Source organism: Triplophysa rosa, linkage group LG2 (genome assembly GCF_024868665.1).
Source record: "Triplophysa rosa linkage group LG2, Trosa_1v2, whole genome shotgun sequence".
In the NCBI taxonomy this organism is placed as follows: Eukaryota; Metazoa; Chordata; class Actinopteri; order Cypriniformes; family Nemacheilidae; genus Triplophysa; species Triplophysa rosa.
Window position 1 is genome coordinate 29,146,002 of NC_079891.1, and position 18,472 is coordinate 29,164,473.

The window sequence follows — 18,472 nt, forward strand, 5'->3', positions numbered from 1 at the left end:
GATGGACAAATTCATGTAAGGGTTACGATACTGGTTTGCCAGAAAAACATTCGGTGATGCAAACAACCATGCAAACAATAAACAAATTATTAATAAATTGTCTATTTTAATAATAGTCATATATATAATTAAAAGTTAAATTATATTGTGTTGGTGTAAGTCTCTCAATGACGGACATTCAGGCACAACAAGATCCCAACCTTTTTTTTAAATCATTGCCTACAGAAGCAGGAATATTATTAGATTTGTTGGAAAAATAACAATTCCATTTCATTTTCCAATCAATACATTTACCGTTTAATATACATTTAGAATGAAACACTTTTTTATAATAATGGTCCACAGTGTAGCAAGAACATATAAAAGCAGAGACAAAATGCATACATTCAGATTTAAATAAATACATGTATGTAACAACTGAACTGAATTGACTGCTTTCAGAACACATTTTGCTAATTGATAAATCAGACAGAAGCAATGCAGGACAATGATAAAACACTGCTCATGTCTGAACACACCAAGATGAAATATTAATGAAAGAAATATTTCTTCTGTAACTTTCAAATAAGGAAACCCAGACTTATACTTCAAAGAGGTGGTTTCTAAAATACAATTATAACATGTGTACATGATTGATTTGTTGCACTTTCACTTTTCTTACCTGAAATATAATTTTAGCCTTAGATTACTTATCAGACCTGTAATTTTCCATCATAGGATCAATACTTCATTGTGTTACAAGGTATTGAAATAAATGTTAAGAGAAAATATGCTAATGCAAAAAAAGAGGGACAGAGCTACAGCAAAGGATAGTTTGGTTGAACAATCAATTCCAATCAAAAATAAATAAGAACATGATGATTTTAATTTGTCTAAATATCAAATGTCTATTCTAAAATATTTTACGGATTACACTGCAGTTAATAATATAGATTCTTTCCATATAATAAATATAGCAATAATATAGCAATTTTTCTGTACAGTTCACAAACAGCAGGAATACATCAAGCAGACAAGGCCTCGCAGTAGTGATTGTGAGTTGTCTAAGTCCACACACACACACACACTCACAAACAAACACATTCAAGCACAGATGAAAAATGTAAAAATTAATCTCAATGCCAAAGGTGATTGAAAGCGTAAGACTATTGCACTGAAACACAGTACTGACTCAAACATTACAGAAAATATGGAAAACCCATGTCATTAATCAATTCTGATCAATTCAAATACAAAGAGAAAACACGGTTTTTGTGTTCCTTGAGAACATACTGCGCGATACAATAACCTGATTTGATTCAGTGTAACAACTCACAGTATAAGACAATGGTTTAGCAAAAAACGGTCCGAACACTGAAAGTAGAGTGACCCCTACTGCTACAGGACAGTAACTGATAATAAGTGGCAAATCAGAGTACAGAATACTAACAAAGTGGGCAGGTTTACATGGGCTTGAAGGGCTGGTCACACTACATTAAGCATGCAAAACTTCCCCACTTTCTTCAGACACGGCAGTCTGATTTGAATAAATAGTTAATAAATACAAGTACTTTAAAATGTCTACTTCCAAATCCAAGTTCCTCTTTCGGTTTAAGTTCACATTCTTGTAAACTATTAAAACTGGTTAGTCAGTGAGGTTGAGATGTAGAGTTCACCATCCCTTTGGTACACTGCAAAAGACGACAATACTACGCATATGCATGCTGTCTTACTCTCTCACATGTATGCATATGAATGGAGGTGACGGGACCACAGAATCTACTGTAACCGCCCCTTAAAAATAAAATACATCAGACCAGAACGTCTAAGGACACTGTAAGTCACCAGCGTATGATTCTCAATGTATTTTAAAGAGACATACTGTAAAATCATGTGTCACGGAGTGAATCATCATCATCTCATTAGCAGCATCAAATGATTCATAAAGTTTTATGTACTGTGACTGATGTTCAGTAAAACCTGACAAGAGAGCCAGATGGCTCTATAAAAGAACTGCACGCTGACTGATTTCAGGTTGAGCAGGATTTTTAGCATTAGCAATGCTATGATACCTACCCATATACTTTTCGTTCAATAAGATTTGGCCAAATGTTTCCCATTGTTTTGTGAAGGGGCTGATGGGATACGATGGGAACACGAGTAAAAACAGAGGTGAGAAGTTTGGAATTACTTGAAGTTTGGAATTACTTGTTCTCTATAAGTGTCTGTACTTTGCACACCAGATCTCGTGCCAGAGTCAGAATTTGCTTGATATTGTGATGCTCGGCCATTTCTGAAAACACAAAGATGCAATATTTCAATAAACTGCGTTTATCAGTTATTTATAAAATAATGCATTAACTAATACAGTATTTGTATATTGTTCAGCTACAATCAACACAAAGCGAACAGATCAACAGATGTTTAAACTAACAAGCTGTCAATGTAAATGGCAACTGTACTCTGTTAATATTAAAGCCAAGGTTGATTTCAATTTGATTCTTGTAGATTACACGGCCATTTTACAATCTTGTTGTCGCCAAGGCCTTTGTACAACTGTGCTTGGGTTTTAATTTCCTGCTTTTTTGTGGGATGTAAACGTCAATAGTCATCTTGGCTGAAAAGGTTTTTGACCCTGAGCTGTAGTAGCAGGGTATATAATGAAAACAATATTTACCATTGAAAAACTTGATGATGTCTGTGAAGTCCATGTTGTTCTCTAGAATGATGTCTCTGTATATCTCCACCAACGAGAGAGCGATGAAGAGCACAAAATGGCTGGAGGAGACGGCCTTGGCAGCCCAGATGACCTCCCAAACCTCGAACACATCATCGTATACCAACTCTGAGGATTTAAAACACAACCATGGGCTAAGGCTACAGTTTTTTTCTTTAGGCCTTTTTGTTCATTTATGAACCAGGATGTCATGTATACACAATGCATAACTTGGGCAGTCTATATTAACAGCAGGGGGAGCTGTAATCTCTGAAGTGTTTTTTCAGAGTAGCTTGGCAATGGCCAAAACCCCATATTGTACAGTCAGTAATATTCTTTTCTTTATAATATATATTTTTTATATTTCAGATCTTGAGTAAAATGATACTGGATAATTATTTGCACACCTTTCTTCTAGTCTCGCATGCATAAACTGCATTTTGTTTTTGAAGGAATAAATATATATTTGTTCTTTCTAGGTTTCTGTCAGAGCAACGTTACCTCTTTTAAAGTCGAGAAGAAACCAGCGATAGCAGAAGTAGAAGTGTGTGTAATCACCATTTTGATGCATCAACTCAAACAACTCGGCATCTAAAATCTGAATACACAGAGAAAGTGATCAGCTATCTTTTGCAAACGTACCCCTGTATCCACATCCTAGTAAAACAATATTAATAGGATCTGAAATGCACTGCCCTTATGATATAAAATAATACATCTTCATATCGCTGCTGTCCTTCTGAAACGTTGTATCTCCATATTTTGTGATTTTTATTTTTTGGCCAATGATCAATATTATTAGTCACCCTTTGTTTGTCACAGGGTTTTGCAAATATCTCACCAATAAAATGTATTAAAAAGTGCTTGTCAACTTCGACAACACAGTATGTAATCATTTAAAGAGTACAGTGTTTTGTCCATTTCCTGAAAAACAGCCTATTTGGACATACAAGTTTTCAGAAGGACAGCAACAATATATTGAAATAAAGAGCTTATATATTTCAATATATGGAAAGTGGCAATTCCTTACGTAAAATTTACTATATCAAGAATGTATTTCTGTATTCATTTAGTGTATATTTAATTATTTAAGATTAGGGATGTAACGATTCACTCAGCTCACAATGCGAGTCACGATTCTGATCTCACGATGCGATTTAGTCACGATTTACTCACGATTTATTTTTACAAAATGAGTTGAAACAAATTAGAAATGAACAACTTCCCTTGCATTATTTCTTAAATGCTTCACATTTCTTTGTATAATAAAATAATGTTTTATTTCAAATAACAAAACTAAACTGCAATTTTATAACAAATTAATAATAGAAAAAGTCTCTTTAATATAAACAAACTAATACTGTCTGAGCTTTTCTTGGATTTTTTTGCATTTAAGAAATATCAGCATGTCCACGTTTAGATTTGCAGTGAAGATAGCTGCCCCTGCTGTTCAAAAAATGTATTGCGATTCAGTTCACACCTCAACCGATTTGAATCGTCACTCATTATAACCGATTTTCAACCGGCTCACGGTGAATCGCTACATCCCTATTTAAGATATTAACAGTTAATATACAGGAAAATATATCTTCCTAGGGTGTAACATTCGCAAAGTAGATGTTTGACCTGTATGAGGGATCTCATGTTGGCAAAATGGGTATCCATGGCACCTCCATGGGGAAAGTTTTGATTCATTCTTTTCATTAGTTCAGTAAAACAACTAAAAGCCATTGCCTCTGAAAATGGATAAAAAGAAACTGAATTGAAACTGCAAAACATACCTTGGGACTTGCTCAGTTTGTTAAAACAGTGGCATGAACTCAAAGACACACACATGTATCTTTCACAACAACAAACTCACCATCATCTAGAATAACAAGCAAAGGAGCTAGTAGGTCACACATGCCCTGGACATATCCGATTTCAAGGTGTTGCCAAACATAACTGTGGAAAGAATATGATTATTACATCAGAACATATGATTTCCATCACTTCTACAACCGACCAATAGAAAAGGGAGAATCTGTGTTACCTGCACATAATATTGCGCAGTTTCTCCAGGTTAGCAGGTGTGAAGTACCAGTAATTTCGGTCACAGCGCTGAACATCTTTATCGATGCGATGCAGGTTCAGAGTGTACATGTCCAAAAGCTCTTGCTGCAATTACATAGACAAACAGATTTACACAACAAGTGTCGTATGAACATGACTACTATTTTCACATCAAAATCTTTGAGACGTGCTTACAGAATATGTGGTCCCTACTGAGGAAACTGGAGAGGTAACTTCGTTCTTCTCCGCGTTCACTGTGAGTGAATCAAGCTGAGGGCAGATATTCTCCATCCCCGGCTCTTCAGACGGGACAGAAACCGGTTCTTCAGAGCTGGTCTTCTCCTCCAGCCCGAGCTGCAGTAAGGGCACAATTGTCTGCACACTTGTCTTGGACGGAGATTTCCAGGCCATGCAAACAATAGCTGTAGGAATGTCCTCCATTTCGATGGCAGAGGGAGACTCGTCCGATTCGTCTGGGGCTTGGACTTCACTCATCTCTCTCCTGCTGAAAGCCTCCTGCACCAATGGGACGACAGTCTCTTCCACCACAGGTGCGGTCCTGTCTTTGTTTGCGGTCTTCTTTTGAACAACCTTCTCGTGTGTTTGTTCAGCAGCAGTTGATTTTAATGCCCTTTGTGACTCTGTAACACTGATCTCAGAGTTCATTTCCACCTGATTTTCATCCATCTTTGTCTGCGTTGCTTTTAAAACATCTTGCTCAGTTCGCCGTGTCTGCATTTCCCCATCTAAAGCACCCATTTCCATTTTGGTCAAGTCACTTTGATCTGCATTTTGATTGGGCTTTGTTGGGCTGTGTGCGGGCAGCTGTGGCGCTTTAAGGTTCGGCTCGTGTAACCCGCTGTCCTCTGTGCTTATAGAATCTGACTGGCCAGATGTAACGGAGAAGTTTCTGGAAGAGGGGTGACCGGAGTCTGGAGAACTCGTGCCGTTCTGGGATGTTCCGTTTGAGATTTTGGGGACCTGTTTGACAGCATCGCTCTTGGGCTCTGTTTCGATCTGGTCCACCTCTTCGACGGACTCGAAGACCTGAAAGAACAAGCCAAAGGGAAGAAGACTACTCCAAGGAAAGGGGTTTTGGGAAGTGAAGAACTACCAGGAAAGAATGTGAGGGTGACGGGTGAAGGAGGGGTTTGTATCGCATTTAATATTTAATGGAATTAACGGAGAGAAATGTTATTAGAGAAAAATGTTTTTAGAAATGCTAACTTGCTAAAACACAAATATTCATTAGTTTGTGACATTACTGGTTGGTCTCAGGTTTACCTGTGTGCTGCTGCTGGAGTCACTCTGCAACCTGGAATCTCCTTGTCGGCCTGAAGTACAGCTCTGTGAAGACTTAAACACACACACAACATAGCATTTGTTAATGCAGCATACAACCGTGGAAAAAATTAAAGAGTCCATTCCAAATTTTTTATTGAATCATTCCAGTCCAGTGTCAATCAAACCTCAGGAGTGACAAAGTCATCCAACAGCAATGTGAAAGACACCACGACATCATGACAAGACACATGAAAACTGTGATCAAAATCAAGGTTATCAGACAATTTTATATATACATATTACTGTTGTATTTTTTAAAAGTGAATATGAACTTGTTTTCTTTGCAGTTTTGAGGTCTGAAAAAACACAGAGCACCTTTTCTGTTATTTATATATCTGTAGCTTCTCCCGTTTTTATTTTCTGCGATTAAGTGCAAATAGAAACAATATTTTGATTTGGGAGAAATAGTGTTAGTAGTTCACAGAATGAAACAAAAATGAATATATATTATATAGACACCCATCTATAAAAAAAATATACCGTATATATATATTCAGACAACAATAATACATTCGGTTCTTTTAAAGTTTCTCCCTCACCTCATTACTGAGAGTGGAGGCTCTGTGCAATATTCTGTGTGTGCTGCCGTCCATACTTGCACCAGAAGAACACTTGGCTAAAGCCACGGCGTGCTGTTCTTTCTCTCTCTGCTTAACAATGGCCTCACAGCCCAGCCACTCGCTCATGGTCTGCTCATAGCACGCTCGCATCTGCTCATCCACCTGTGAAGGTCAGAGTTTCAGCCAACACAAAGATAAGGTTATCTTAAAAATGAAAGCCATTTGAAAACAATAGCAAAAGGGCTTTGCTTCTCAGGCCATCTGAAATCCAATTAACCTTAACCATTGATTTAAGATGTAAGTCAAGCTGACAGTATTTGCCGTATTCCACTAATCCTCAGCAATCATTGGAAATCTTACACAGTGTTTTGAAGAGAACTAATAAAGGCAAACCTCGTTTCTCTCTGCCTCAGACATCCCAAATTGGTAATGACCCAGCAGGAAAGGCCAGACTTCCTTACGCAAAGACGGTTCAACTCCACCAAAATAAACAAGCCGCAGAAGCTCCTTTTCCTCACAGGTCTGCAAATCATACAGCACAAATGTACCATTACAACGAGGGGTTCGGCCATGTTAAAGGGGTTCACCTAAAAATACATTTCGTCATTATTTATTCAGCCTCAAATTCTGTATGGTTGTGGAAAACAAAAGAAGACATTTTGAGAAATATCTCCATGGTTTTGTGCCCATACAATGGAAGTCAATTGGGGCCAATGTTGTTTGGTTACCAATGTTCTTTAAAATATCATAAATTGGGTCCTACAGTACAATCTAGACTCTAGATCTCTAGACACGAATACATTTTTAACCTTTTATTATATTATTCACCCAACATAGAGTTGTGAACTCGATAGATTGACTGTTTGTCAGTACAGGTAGGAGGAATAGCAGCTAATTTTCTAGTGATTTTATACTGGTTTTCACAAATGCTCTGCAAGCGTTTCATTCAAGTCACTGCTCCGGAACAGAGTCTCTGAGCATTAGTCACCCAAACATATTGTTTATGCGATGCTACCATGATAACTGATTAGGGACAAATGAATATGAATGAGTGTCTGGCACAGCCGCTCATTTAAATGTGTCTGTGTTGCTGGAGAACAAGCTTGTGTGTGTGTGTGCTTACACTGCAGTCCTGAAGAAACTTCATCCACACTTCCGTCGTGAGTCCTTTGTAACCATCGGTGGGCACATCTGGCTCCACGATAGCGTGATTGACAAGGCCAGACAGGTGAGTGCGTACCGTGGACAGGTGACGACAGTACGCCAGCCCTGACAGTGACAAAATTATGAGTGTGATTGATGGAGAGACACACTTGGCTTTGTAAAGGTCATATTTTGTAGAAATAAATTCAATATTTGGTGTAAGATATAAATACAAAGCAAATACAAACATCCATAGAATGCCCTGGAGATGATTTGGGACTTCATATTGTCGCATAGCAACTTCAGAGGGGCCCTGCAGATGAGATAATGGTTTTCCATAAATTTCAATATTTTACAGAATCTAGTTTTTCTGTCATCTATCATAAAAAAACACTATCTTGGGTTTTAATGACTACTGTTGTTGGTTGGACATGATACCTCTCATGATTGCAGCCATTGGGTGGTCCTCCATCAGAGAAACTACTCCGTGAGCAAGAAGAACAGGATGATTTCCTTGGCGTGGGATGCCACATGTTTGCTCCCTGATCCATCAACTCTGGTGCCACTGCCACAAATAAATAGACATCAATTATGTACTGAACATTTGCTTACAAAAAGGAGCATATGTAGCCACAAGCAGAAGAGCAGAACTCATGATCAAACCCAACTTGTAAAATCAAACGATTAATCATGATTAATCGCATTCAGAATAAACGTATTGCGTTTAAATGCGATTAATCGCAATTAATCCTTTGACAGAGCTAATTGAAATACCAAAGCGATAGTCAAAGCGATTGCTCGCAGATGAAGAAGCAATAAACAAGCTTGGAGATGACGCGACAGACAGATATACGAGCACGTGAATGAGAGATGACGGGGAGAATTACAGCTGGACTTTGGGGAGGATGCAGACTCTCCCGGGCAGCTGCAGTAGCGCTTTGGCATCACCAGTGTCTGGCATTTAGGAGGCCACCGCCCCCTTGAGTTCAGAGAGACAGAGTGAGTCAGGAGGGCAGTACCCAGGGAGAGCTGGGAGGACTGGGTAACAGTCACTGTAATGAATCAGTCAGAATATCTCTATAAAACCACATCTTGACAGCAATGGGATGTTTATGTTGGTACATACACACACAGTAAATGGATAAACAAAAATAGCAAGGACGTGGAACGGCCTTAATCATCCAGTTTTTCAAGTTGTTGATAATATTTGTATCATGATGAAAAAGATATGATGTTGTAGTTGTCTCACCGAATTCTGATTTGCTGTTTGGGAACACAATGCGGAAGACGTAATCGGTTGCCTCTTCCTCTTCTTTGTCTGAGACCGAGTCTGAAGATCCCTGTGTACATCTCTTCTTTAGTTTAGGAAATACTTTGCCCTGGAACAAGACGAGAACATCAATCCATTACAGGGCTGTCAAACGATTAATCGCATTTGTGTTTACATAATATATGTCTGTGTACTGTGCATATTCATTTTGTATTAATAAAAACATACACATCCATGCATATATTTAAGAAAAATAGAAAATAGAAAAATTAATAAACATTTACATATAATTAAAATTATTGGTAAATATGAAATAATTTCCTAAATATATTTGTGTATGTATTTATACTTGTATGCGTTTAAAGTTAATATGCACAATACACACAGACATACAGTATATTATGTAAACAAACTTTTATTTTGCATGCGATTAATCGTTTGACAGCCTTACACCGAATGAATTAAAGTAGCAGTAATAAATATAAACAAACATGAAATAAAAATGACAAGGCAGCAAGAGATTGTAATGGATTGCAAAATTTATACATGTAATTAATCGTAAAATTATACGGTAAGAATTTTCTAATCATCTACAGAAACCAAAACAATCCGTTTTCTTTGTGTTCAAAATCAAAGAGACTTGTCTTAGTAAGATGAAATACTAACAAGGATAATGAATTCACAGTTACATCAATTCTGCATGTGGTATTTCAGAAAAAAAAAAACTGCTAAGATGTTTGTGTGCAGTTTCTAGTGAGCATGACAGCAGTAATTTATCAAATGACAATCAAGCAAATATTCAACAGCAGCTGAGTTTACTTTTGGCCTTAGTAAAGCGCTGATTTTGAATGCTCGGTTGCAATGTTGAAGCAGTAGTACTGTATTGTTTGTCCCAAAAAAATACAACAAATTTTGGTAGTCTGCTGCCTGTTCTACAAACCATTATTTCGAAACGTCCCTCTTATTTTGAAGTCAGAAGTGAGCCTGTGTATATTGGATACAGTATATTAAATGTCATTGCTAACCTTCCCTCTCTGGGACCAAAGCGGAGGGTCCAACTGGCCGTGAGGCAGCAGACCATTTTCCAGACAGGAGAGAAACTGAAGGAGGTGACCACCGCGAGGAAAACGAAGTGGGGGTCTTTGGATCCCATCTTTACTAACCAGAACCGCTGTTCCACCGCAGTCCACTGCAGAGGAATACATATAAAGTAAACATATTACCAGGGGCGTAGCTACATGGTGGCCATGGGTGGCCACGGCTACCCCTGAATGATGGATGGCCACCTATCTGGTCACCTCTGTTGTGCGAAGCAGTTTTAAGATGTGTGTCGGAGTTTATGGAGTGCTGCGCAGATCATTTAGCGTATGCACTCAAAGTAACGCGAAAACATTACTCTAGCGTTAATATGATGTCATACGCGGTATAGCGCTATAGCTGAACAGCTGCTAATCGCTTCGTGACAGGTACTGTAGCTGTGTACCATGGAAGTTCATCGCGAGCAGAAGGATCAGGTCAGTAAAATCAGTCTTGTTTAACTGGATTTCATTCATTAATTACCTTTTCGCGAAAGTTTAAGTTGGGGTACTACAATGTTTATTTTCTATAAAAATGCTAACTTACTGCAAATGATAGCTAGCAAATTCTTTTTAAAATAATGTTAGCACATGAAAGCATTGCAAATAAATAGTTTACTTTACGTTCTTTGTGTATGTTTTTGACCAGCAAACAATGTGTAATGAAGAATTGGTGTAAATTACAGTAGAAGTTAAAGAATTTCTGTCTGTAAGGATTTTTTTTCACCCTAATAAAATCACTGGGTCTTACCTGGCCACCTCTAAAAAAAAGTTCTGGCTACGCCCCTGCATATTACATACTGTGATATACAACGAATTAAAATGTGTGACGTATACCTACATTGTAAATGCTGCTTTATTACAAAATAACCTTCCAATATAAAAAGTCATGACCCAGTGTACCAAAAGACTTTAATTTCCAATTATTAACTCATTTTAATCTGATACAGATCCACTTTAAATTCTCATCTCGCTTCACAAGTAATTAAGTTACTCATTATTTCTGTGCCTTCTCTTCGGTCTGCTGATCTTCTGATTGGATGAATATGAAGTACATTAGAGGAAAATGGCTGAGCAAATTTGAGTACACACAAGGGGTTTAACAAAGGACACTTGATACAGATTCAGCTTTAGCTGTTTATCTTTTGCAACACGGTAGGGTCTCTAAATGCTGTAGAATTTCTAACTATCACTTACATTAATAAAAATACCAAATGTTGTGTCGTTTTGTTATATCGTCTTTCAAGGTTTACTTGTGAGTGTAACTCACCCTGCTGATGACAGTGCAAGTACACAATCTCCTCCAGGCAGATAGTCATGGCGTAGTCCCAGTACACACTGCGGGTAACCAGGTTAAATTCTTAGTCATGTAACTAAAAGAACCGTATGAGTAATAAACCTTTATGCATTGGGCCTCACGCAAAAAAACATTGTTTGGACTCTTAAATTAACACTTTCCTTTAAAGATTAAAACTTTGTTATTAGTACAATGAAATTCCTTTGTGGAAAGCATGAAACATCCTAGAACAAAAAGTGTGAACTTGCAAACTATTACAACACATGTAGCTGCGTGTTTCAATAGTGCCACATGGCAGGGGCACCAAACCAACTTTCCAACCTTCCATAATAATTTATTCTATCTTAGTAATTAAAAACATGCTTTGAGTCCAACCTCCTCTCGTAGTCGAGATCCCCCATGGAGCCGTTCATTAGCTGATTTGGCGTCCATTTCAGAGTCATGCTGTCAGCCGTCTGGTGCAAAGAGAGGTATCCTGGGATTGCTTCCATATCGTCCCTCTAACAGTAGACAACATTAACAAAAAATAACAACCTCAATTAAAAAATGTGATTTCAACAACTGAATTAATGTGTTACATTAATTTTTGCTTTCTTTCTTAATGAGGGACATTTAACATTTGACCCCCCTTGTGCCGAGAAAGAGCATGGACCCTGTGACATAATTGCAAGAAATTAAAAGTTTGGCCTATAATAAAATGTGTAATGACAATAATTTATTCTGTTATGATTTCAACATCGCAAAAGCATTAAAATAATCATTATTGATATGCAGTCATTTGTACATTAGATTGTAATTTTAAAAAATGAGGTTAAATTTGACTTTTGGTGATTACTTGGTTGCTTTTTTAATTTCTTTTTTACAAAATTTACATTAAGATCAAACAATAATTGGCTTCTAGTTAAAGGGATAAGGTCACATAATACAGTTGCTTTTATTTACCGGCTGCACCAGCACGTTATTTTTGCCGAACAGGAGGGTCGCTCTGGAATTCTGATGAAGAGACTCCACGTAGTCCCGCGCAGAGGGTGAAGGAGAGGGTCTTTCATCCATACTGCTACTGGAGTGTCTCTTCTGAATCTGAATGCACACATATACAAATACAGTACTATAATACTACAGTACAATACTATAACCAAAACATCACATTAAAAGGTGCTGTGTGTAATTTTTTGGATGATCTATTCATTGACAGAAATGCAATATAATATACATAACTATGTGTATAAAGACCTTACATAATGAAGCGTTATGTTTTTATTATCTTAGAATGAGCTATTTCTATCTACGTACACCGTGGGTCCCCTTGCGTGGTATTCGCCATGTTGTTTCTACAGTAGCCCTAAATGGACAAACTGCTTTACAAGTGCGCGTTTCGTAAATACGTTATCTCCTTCGGCAAAGAAGCAAAAACGTGACGACATCTTAGTCCTGTGTCAGCCACCGTGGTGCTTCGAAATTGAGGGGTTGAGTGAGCCGTTGGTTGCAATTCGCAACCTCACCGCTAGATGCCGCTAAATTTCATACACTGGACCTTTACAGACTGATGACAATGTTCACTATTTATATAATAGATAAAACATTCCCTTACAAAGTGTTATCGGACATATTTATCATAGTTTCAGTCATAAATTGGTCACATATGCTATAGGTTTAATAAAGGGAGAAGTGCATCACCCCGAGATGAATCATTACAAGTTTATTGTGCTTAGTTCAATGTCTCCACCATCATGTATCAAAAAGGCACTCAGGAACCTCGCGGTTACAGCTCAACGTTAATATTCTTTATGAAAAAGCACCAGAAAACGAGCCCCGAGCCTACTCAGATCTATCTGTTTGCGTGACAAAACAAGCACCGTGTTCCCTGCTGTTGTGTGGGGGTGTTGGAGATGGCCAGAGAGGGTGATCAGTCAGGATTCTGACGGCTGTGTGTGGTAATGGAGCTGGGTAATGATGTGAAGCGTGTCTCTGAGTAGAGGTTCAGTTTCTCCTCAGATACACTAGCTGTACTCTAATACACTGACCACAGCAGGACTCTCACACTCTTAAAATGCCTGGAGGCAGGCAAGATTTTTTGAGACGCAACAAATTGTGTCGTTGCTTCATGGATATACTCTTTTTTTGGCTAACCGTGCATAGAAACGAGTCTTGATATTTAAACGACCCTTTATTAAGCGGTGTCATTTAATTTTAGTTGACCTTAGTTTAATATGTCAGCTAAATGACTAATCTAGTAAAGGTTGACAATAAGAGAGCAGAATATTGAAAAACGAGCCCTATTGGTTGTCACTGCATATTGCAAATTCAATCTGACATGCAATTGACTGTGTTCAGAATTGAAGCTGTTCTTGACCCCTGACATTTTCTTCAGGCACGGTTTAAAAACATCTAAATGAATTCTAAATGGCTTGAACCAAATGGCAAATCTAGAATGGCATGAATTTGTATTCTTCTTGTTCAATTGGGAAGTCTCTTTAACTCCCTTGTGGTGTTCATGTGTTTATGACCCAGCCAATGTTCACGGGTCTAGTGGACCAACATAAAATGTACCTAAAAATTGATTTAACAAGTCATAAGTTACAGTACAGTATATAAAATATGTGGCATGTTTACCTTTTCTTTGTCCCAATTACACGCAACAAAGACATGGCTATTTGTCATCTACCTCTGTTAAATCACATTTGAGAATTGTTTTTATTCATTTTATGTAAAAAAAAAAAAGTACCAAAAAAGACAAATCTGTTATGTGGGTTGAAAAAAACATGTTCATTTCGAAGAAATATTAATATGAACTGTTTTAGTAAACATTGAAAATGAGTTACCACAGGCCTGAACACCACAGAAGGGTTCATTTTTTTAAATGTGTCCTTCTAAATTGTTGTTTTTTGCATATGCCTGCTTAAAACAAACAATCTTTACAACATCTTAATAGGTGAAGTAAATAACTTTTATACATTAGCAGCACCAAAAAAATCACAAGGAAAAATCATTTTACTTAAAAAAAAAAAAAACAATAAATAAAAAAAAACATTGGAGTGGAGTCACAGAGATTACTATAAACTAGGATGGGAGAACGTATTTTAATAAAGGAAAAATGGCACACATCCTCTTAAATACTGCCATTCAGGGTTTGCTCAGCATAATTGTATAATCACATGTCACTCACACAAAGGGCGGGTCTCTTAATAGGAGAGTCTTGTCTGCAGTGGCCACTGTGAATACGATGCCTTTGCACCAACTCATCGGCTGACGGATCCGTCCAGAAATGATCTGCCGTCTTCATTTTAGTGTACTCCAAAGCACAAGGACCCACTAATGAAGACAGAAGGTGGAGGAGAGTACAAAACTCAATCAATACAAAAATGACACCCAACAACCTGTGGCTTTAAATGGATCATTCACCCAAAATGGAAAATTCTGTCATCATTTACTTACCGCCTATCTAAATCTGCATGACTGTATTTCTTCCACTGAACATAAAAGATTTGAAATGGCATTTATGGTTGGGTAAATGACATTAGAATGTTCACTTTTGGGTGCACTGTCCACTTAAGAATGACAATGATGATGATAAAGAACTCATGTGTACCTAACAAAGAGGCGAGGATCGGGCCATCCACAGGGTCCATTAGGATGGCTTCTTTCTCGTAAAACTTGCTGAAACAACATGGACAGTAGCTTGAGAAACCTAATCTATGTTGGTTGTGCCTAAAAACTACACAGACTTGTTTTCTCTTTATATCACTATCCCAACTCTCTCACCTGCTGTTTTCCACCAGGTACAGCACAATCTTGTCCAGCACCTTTTCGATGAGTGCGGTGTGGATCCACACGTGTCTGGCAGCCTGAGGAGTAAAGTTTGGGACCTTGGGCATCTTACGAGTGCTCTCGCTGTATGACAAAGACTGGCTTCGTCTTAATAGTAAAGAGCAGAGGACAAAACAAGGGTTTTAATTGTGCCTGAATAAACACAATAAACACAATTGCAATGTAGCGTTAATTCAGCAAAAAGATATAGCCCAATTTCCACCCTCATGCCGTTTCAAACTTGCATTATTTTTTATCAGCAAATGTCAGAAGTAAATGAGAATTTTCATTTTTGGCTAAACTAATTCTTTGATTATAAATGTTTGCCCGTTAGGTACCACTGTGAATAAATCCTAGCTGATCTATGCTACATCTCATTTATGGTGTACACAACACTAATATAGGTTGAGTATTTTGGTTTATGACTTACTTTCTTCTGCAGAGCGCAAAAGAAGATATTTTGAACAAAGTTGGTAACCGAACAGCACAGCTGTTCACTTCTACTGTATGGACGCAAAACCAATGCAAGTGAATGGGGTCCAGTTAACAACAATTTTCAAAATATCTTCTTTTGTGTTCTGCGGAAGAAAGAAAGTCATACAGGTTTGAAATGACAAGAGGGTGAGTAAATGATGACTATCCCTTTAAGTCTGATGCTTTAAGTTTAATTTGTTTGATACTGTACTGCAAGTGTGAATGTATGTCTGTCTCTTAGATCAGTCTCACTTGCTCTCAAAGACCAGCTCCAGCTCGTGGGCTTTTTTGCATAGCTCCTCAGCTGGAGGGAAACTCTTGGCCACTTTGGTGAAGAGCGCCGCTATCTTGTTGCTTCGTAGGAAACCAGCAGCTCTCCGCTTCAGACCATGAAGAATGCATGCTTCAACGGCAGCTGAACACATTCACGCACAGGGAAAATGGACAACAGCACAAAAATGAACAATTTCCTGTGAGCCATTTAAAAGGCTTTGGAGTATCTGAACAACACGGATTGCAAAATAGTACAAAGTAACTACTCTGTTTTCTTACAAAAATGACATATTCAAGTATATCTGAGTGTTTTCACAATCTATATAATGGATAATGTACAGTCATTCTGAGACAATGAATTATGGATATTACTTATCAATAATAAGCAGCTCACAGTGCATTTACCCATTTGATACACAGCTACCAAATAAGTAAATAAAGTACTAGTTTTATGTAACAAGATTGGCCATAATTAAGTGTTCAACAAACACATTTGCTTAATAGTACATTGGGATGTGATGGTTCACAAATAGGAGAAAAAAGGAGAAAAACAAAGACACTGTTATACGTGGCAGTGGCTGCAGACCTGATATTGAGAGGCTCTCTCAGGACTAATCTTGTGAATCTGTTCGGAATGGGTCGGGGGGAAGCCTGCGTAGCCATGGAAACCCTCACTGATGGAGTACTTGTGCTCACTGAAAGCTGGGCAGGGCCACATCAGCCTCTGGTCTCATCCTGTCTTTGCCATCTCATCCATCCAATGTCACTTTCACGCCTACATTTTTGCCACTTTCCTCTTCCCTTTCGTTACGGTGACATTTTTTCCTTTTATTGCCGCTCTCTGTGAATGTCAATGTTTTCTCATCAGTCCCTGTGTGACTGTCTTCGCTCCTTCGGCTCTGTTCTGATCTGGTTATAATCTCATTTTCAGTCTCCTTCTCTTCTAGCAGCAGACTGTCAATTCTTTATCGCTTCTTCTGTCTCCGTGTAAGTCTGTAACATGGCAAGCTGAAGCGTGTGAGATACTGAGGATGGGCAGGTTGGTTAACTAGTGCAGCGGTTCCCAACCCCGTTCTTGGAGGACCTCTCGAGAGCACACATTTATTAGGGGACTGACAAAATGACACTTTGTACAGAGTTTTGCATGCTTCAATAATGCATTTTAGATAACTTCAAATTACCATTTTAACTTTCAAATATTTATATTCTGTTACGTAATGCATTAGTTTGCAAATCCAACAGCCTAGTTTATTTTAAACACATTTTGCACAGATGCACATTCGAAAGAGATGCACATTCATACAAACACAGCAGGTGCTTTAATCTGATGCTTCTCTTTGACCACATTAAATGGATTCATGCAGAAGGGGAAACACAAATAAAATGAGAGAGAGCAGTGAAATGAATGCAGAGGAAGCATAGACCACCAAACAAGTTCAAAGGTCTTATCAATTATCACTCTCATGAACAAAACAGCTAATGAGGAAGGCTATTTTAGTTTAAAGGGGTTGGGAAATGAAAGTTCTGCTATCATTCACACTGGAAAAGGAGATCAGAGGGGCAAAGAGGAATTATTCTGACAACTTAAGGAACAAATTCTCTTCCAGTGATCCTGCTTCAGTGTGGAAAGGCCTGAAAGATATCACCAGTTACAAGACACCATCTCCCAGCACTTTGGAGAACCAACAACTAGCTGACGACTTGAACAAGTTTTATTGCCGGTTTGAAAAAACACCCCACACCCGCCCTGAACACCTCTCCACACAACCATTCACACCTTCAGCAACCCCCCTCTCTCCCACACCTACAATTCAGATCACTGAAGAAGATGTGCGCCAGGTCTTCAGAAAGAACAAAAGAAGGAAAGCACCAGGCCCAGACGGTGTGTCACCCGCCTGCCTAAAAATATGTGCTGACCAGCTGGCCCCCATTTTCACACAGATCTTCAACAGATCACTGGAGCTGTGCGAAGTCCCCTCATGCTTCAAACGCTCCACCATCATCCCAGTCCCAAAGAAACCCAAAATTACTGGACTTAATGACTACAGACCTGTGGCTCTAACGTCTGTGGCCATGAAATCATTTGAAAGACTGGTTTTGGCCTATCTGAAGGACATCACTGGTCCCATACTGGACCCCCTGCAGTTTGCCTACAGAGAAAACAGGTCTGTGGATGATGCTGTCAACATGGGACTGCACTTCATCCTTCAGCATCTGGACAGACCAGGGACCTATGCGAGGATCCTGTTTGTGGACTTCAGCTCCTCTTTTAACACCATCATCACGGACACCCTTCAGAATAAACTGGCACAGCTCTCCGTCCCCACCTCTGTCTGTCAGTGGATCAACAGCTTCTTGACAGACAGGCAGCAGTTCGTAAAGCTTGGTAAATTAAAATCCAACACCTGCACCATCAGCACTGGAGCTCCTCAGGGCTGTGTTCTCTCCCCACTGCTCTTCTCCCTTTACACGAATGATTGC

At 38.5% G+C, this 18,472-nt stretch overlaps 1 protein-coding gene across 2 annotated transcripts in view; it reads right to left on the reverse strand.

Moving 5' to 3' along the window:
- Positions 1-233: 233 nt before the first annotated feature.
- sgsm1a (small G protein signaling modulator 1a) overlaps positions 234-18,472 on the reverse strand; it is a 32,062-nt gene continuing 13,823 nt past the window's right edge. The window contains exons 4-25 of one of the 2 annotated variants that reach the window (XM_057325783.1): positions 15,971-16,133; positions 15,200-15,352; positions 15,027-15,094; positions 14,604-14,749; positions 12,380-12,517; positions 11,813-11,937; positions 11,411-11,478; positions 10,090-10,253; positions 9,044-9,173; positions 8,233-8,359; positions 8,043-8,107; positions 7,775-7,920; positions 7,045-7,173; positions 6,631-6,813; positions 6,032-6,103; positions 4,943-5,794; positions 4,728-4,852; positions 4,557-4,639; positions 4,322-4,431; positions 3,197-3,293; positions 2,657-2,824; positions 234-2,272 (exon numbers count right to left, since the gene is read on the reverse strand). In XM_057325783.1, coding sequence (XP_057181766.1) covers positions 2,184-2,272; positions 2,657-2,824; positions 3,197-3,293; positions 4,322-4,431; positions 4,557-4,639; positions 4,728-4,852; positions 4,943-5,794; positions 6,032-6,103; positions 6,631-6,813; positions 7,045-7,173; positions 7,775-7,920; positions 8,043-8,107; positions 8,233-8,359; positions 9,044-9,173; positions 10,090-10,253; positions 11,411-11,478; positions 11,813-11,937; positions 12,380-12,517; positions 14,604-14,749; positions 15,027-15,094; positions 15,200-15,352; positions 15,971-16,133 — 3,401 coding nt within the window. In that variant the 3' untranslated portion in view covers positions 234-2,183. Of the gene's footprint in view, positions 2,273-2,656; positions 2,825-3,196; positions 3,294-4,321; positions 4,432-4,556; positions 4,640-4,727; positions 4,853-4,942; positions 5,795-6,031; positions 6,104-6,630; positions 6,814-7,044; positions 7,174-7,774; positions 7,921-8,042; positions 8,108-8,232; positions 8,360-9,043; positions 9,174-10,089; positions 10,254-11,410; positions 11,479-11,812; positions 11,938-12,379; positions 12,518-14,603; positions 14,750-15,026; positions 15,095-15,199; positions 15,353-15,970; positions 16,134-18,472 lie in introns of those variants that run through there. The other variant, XR_008962084.1, reaches the window with a different exon arrangement.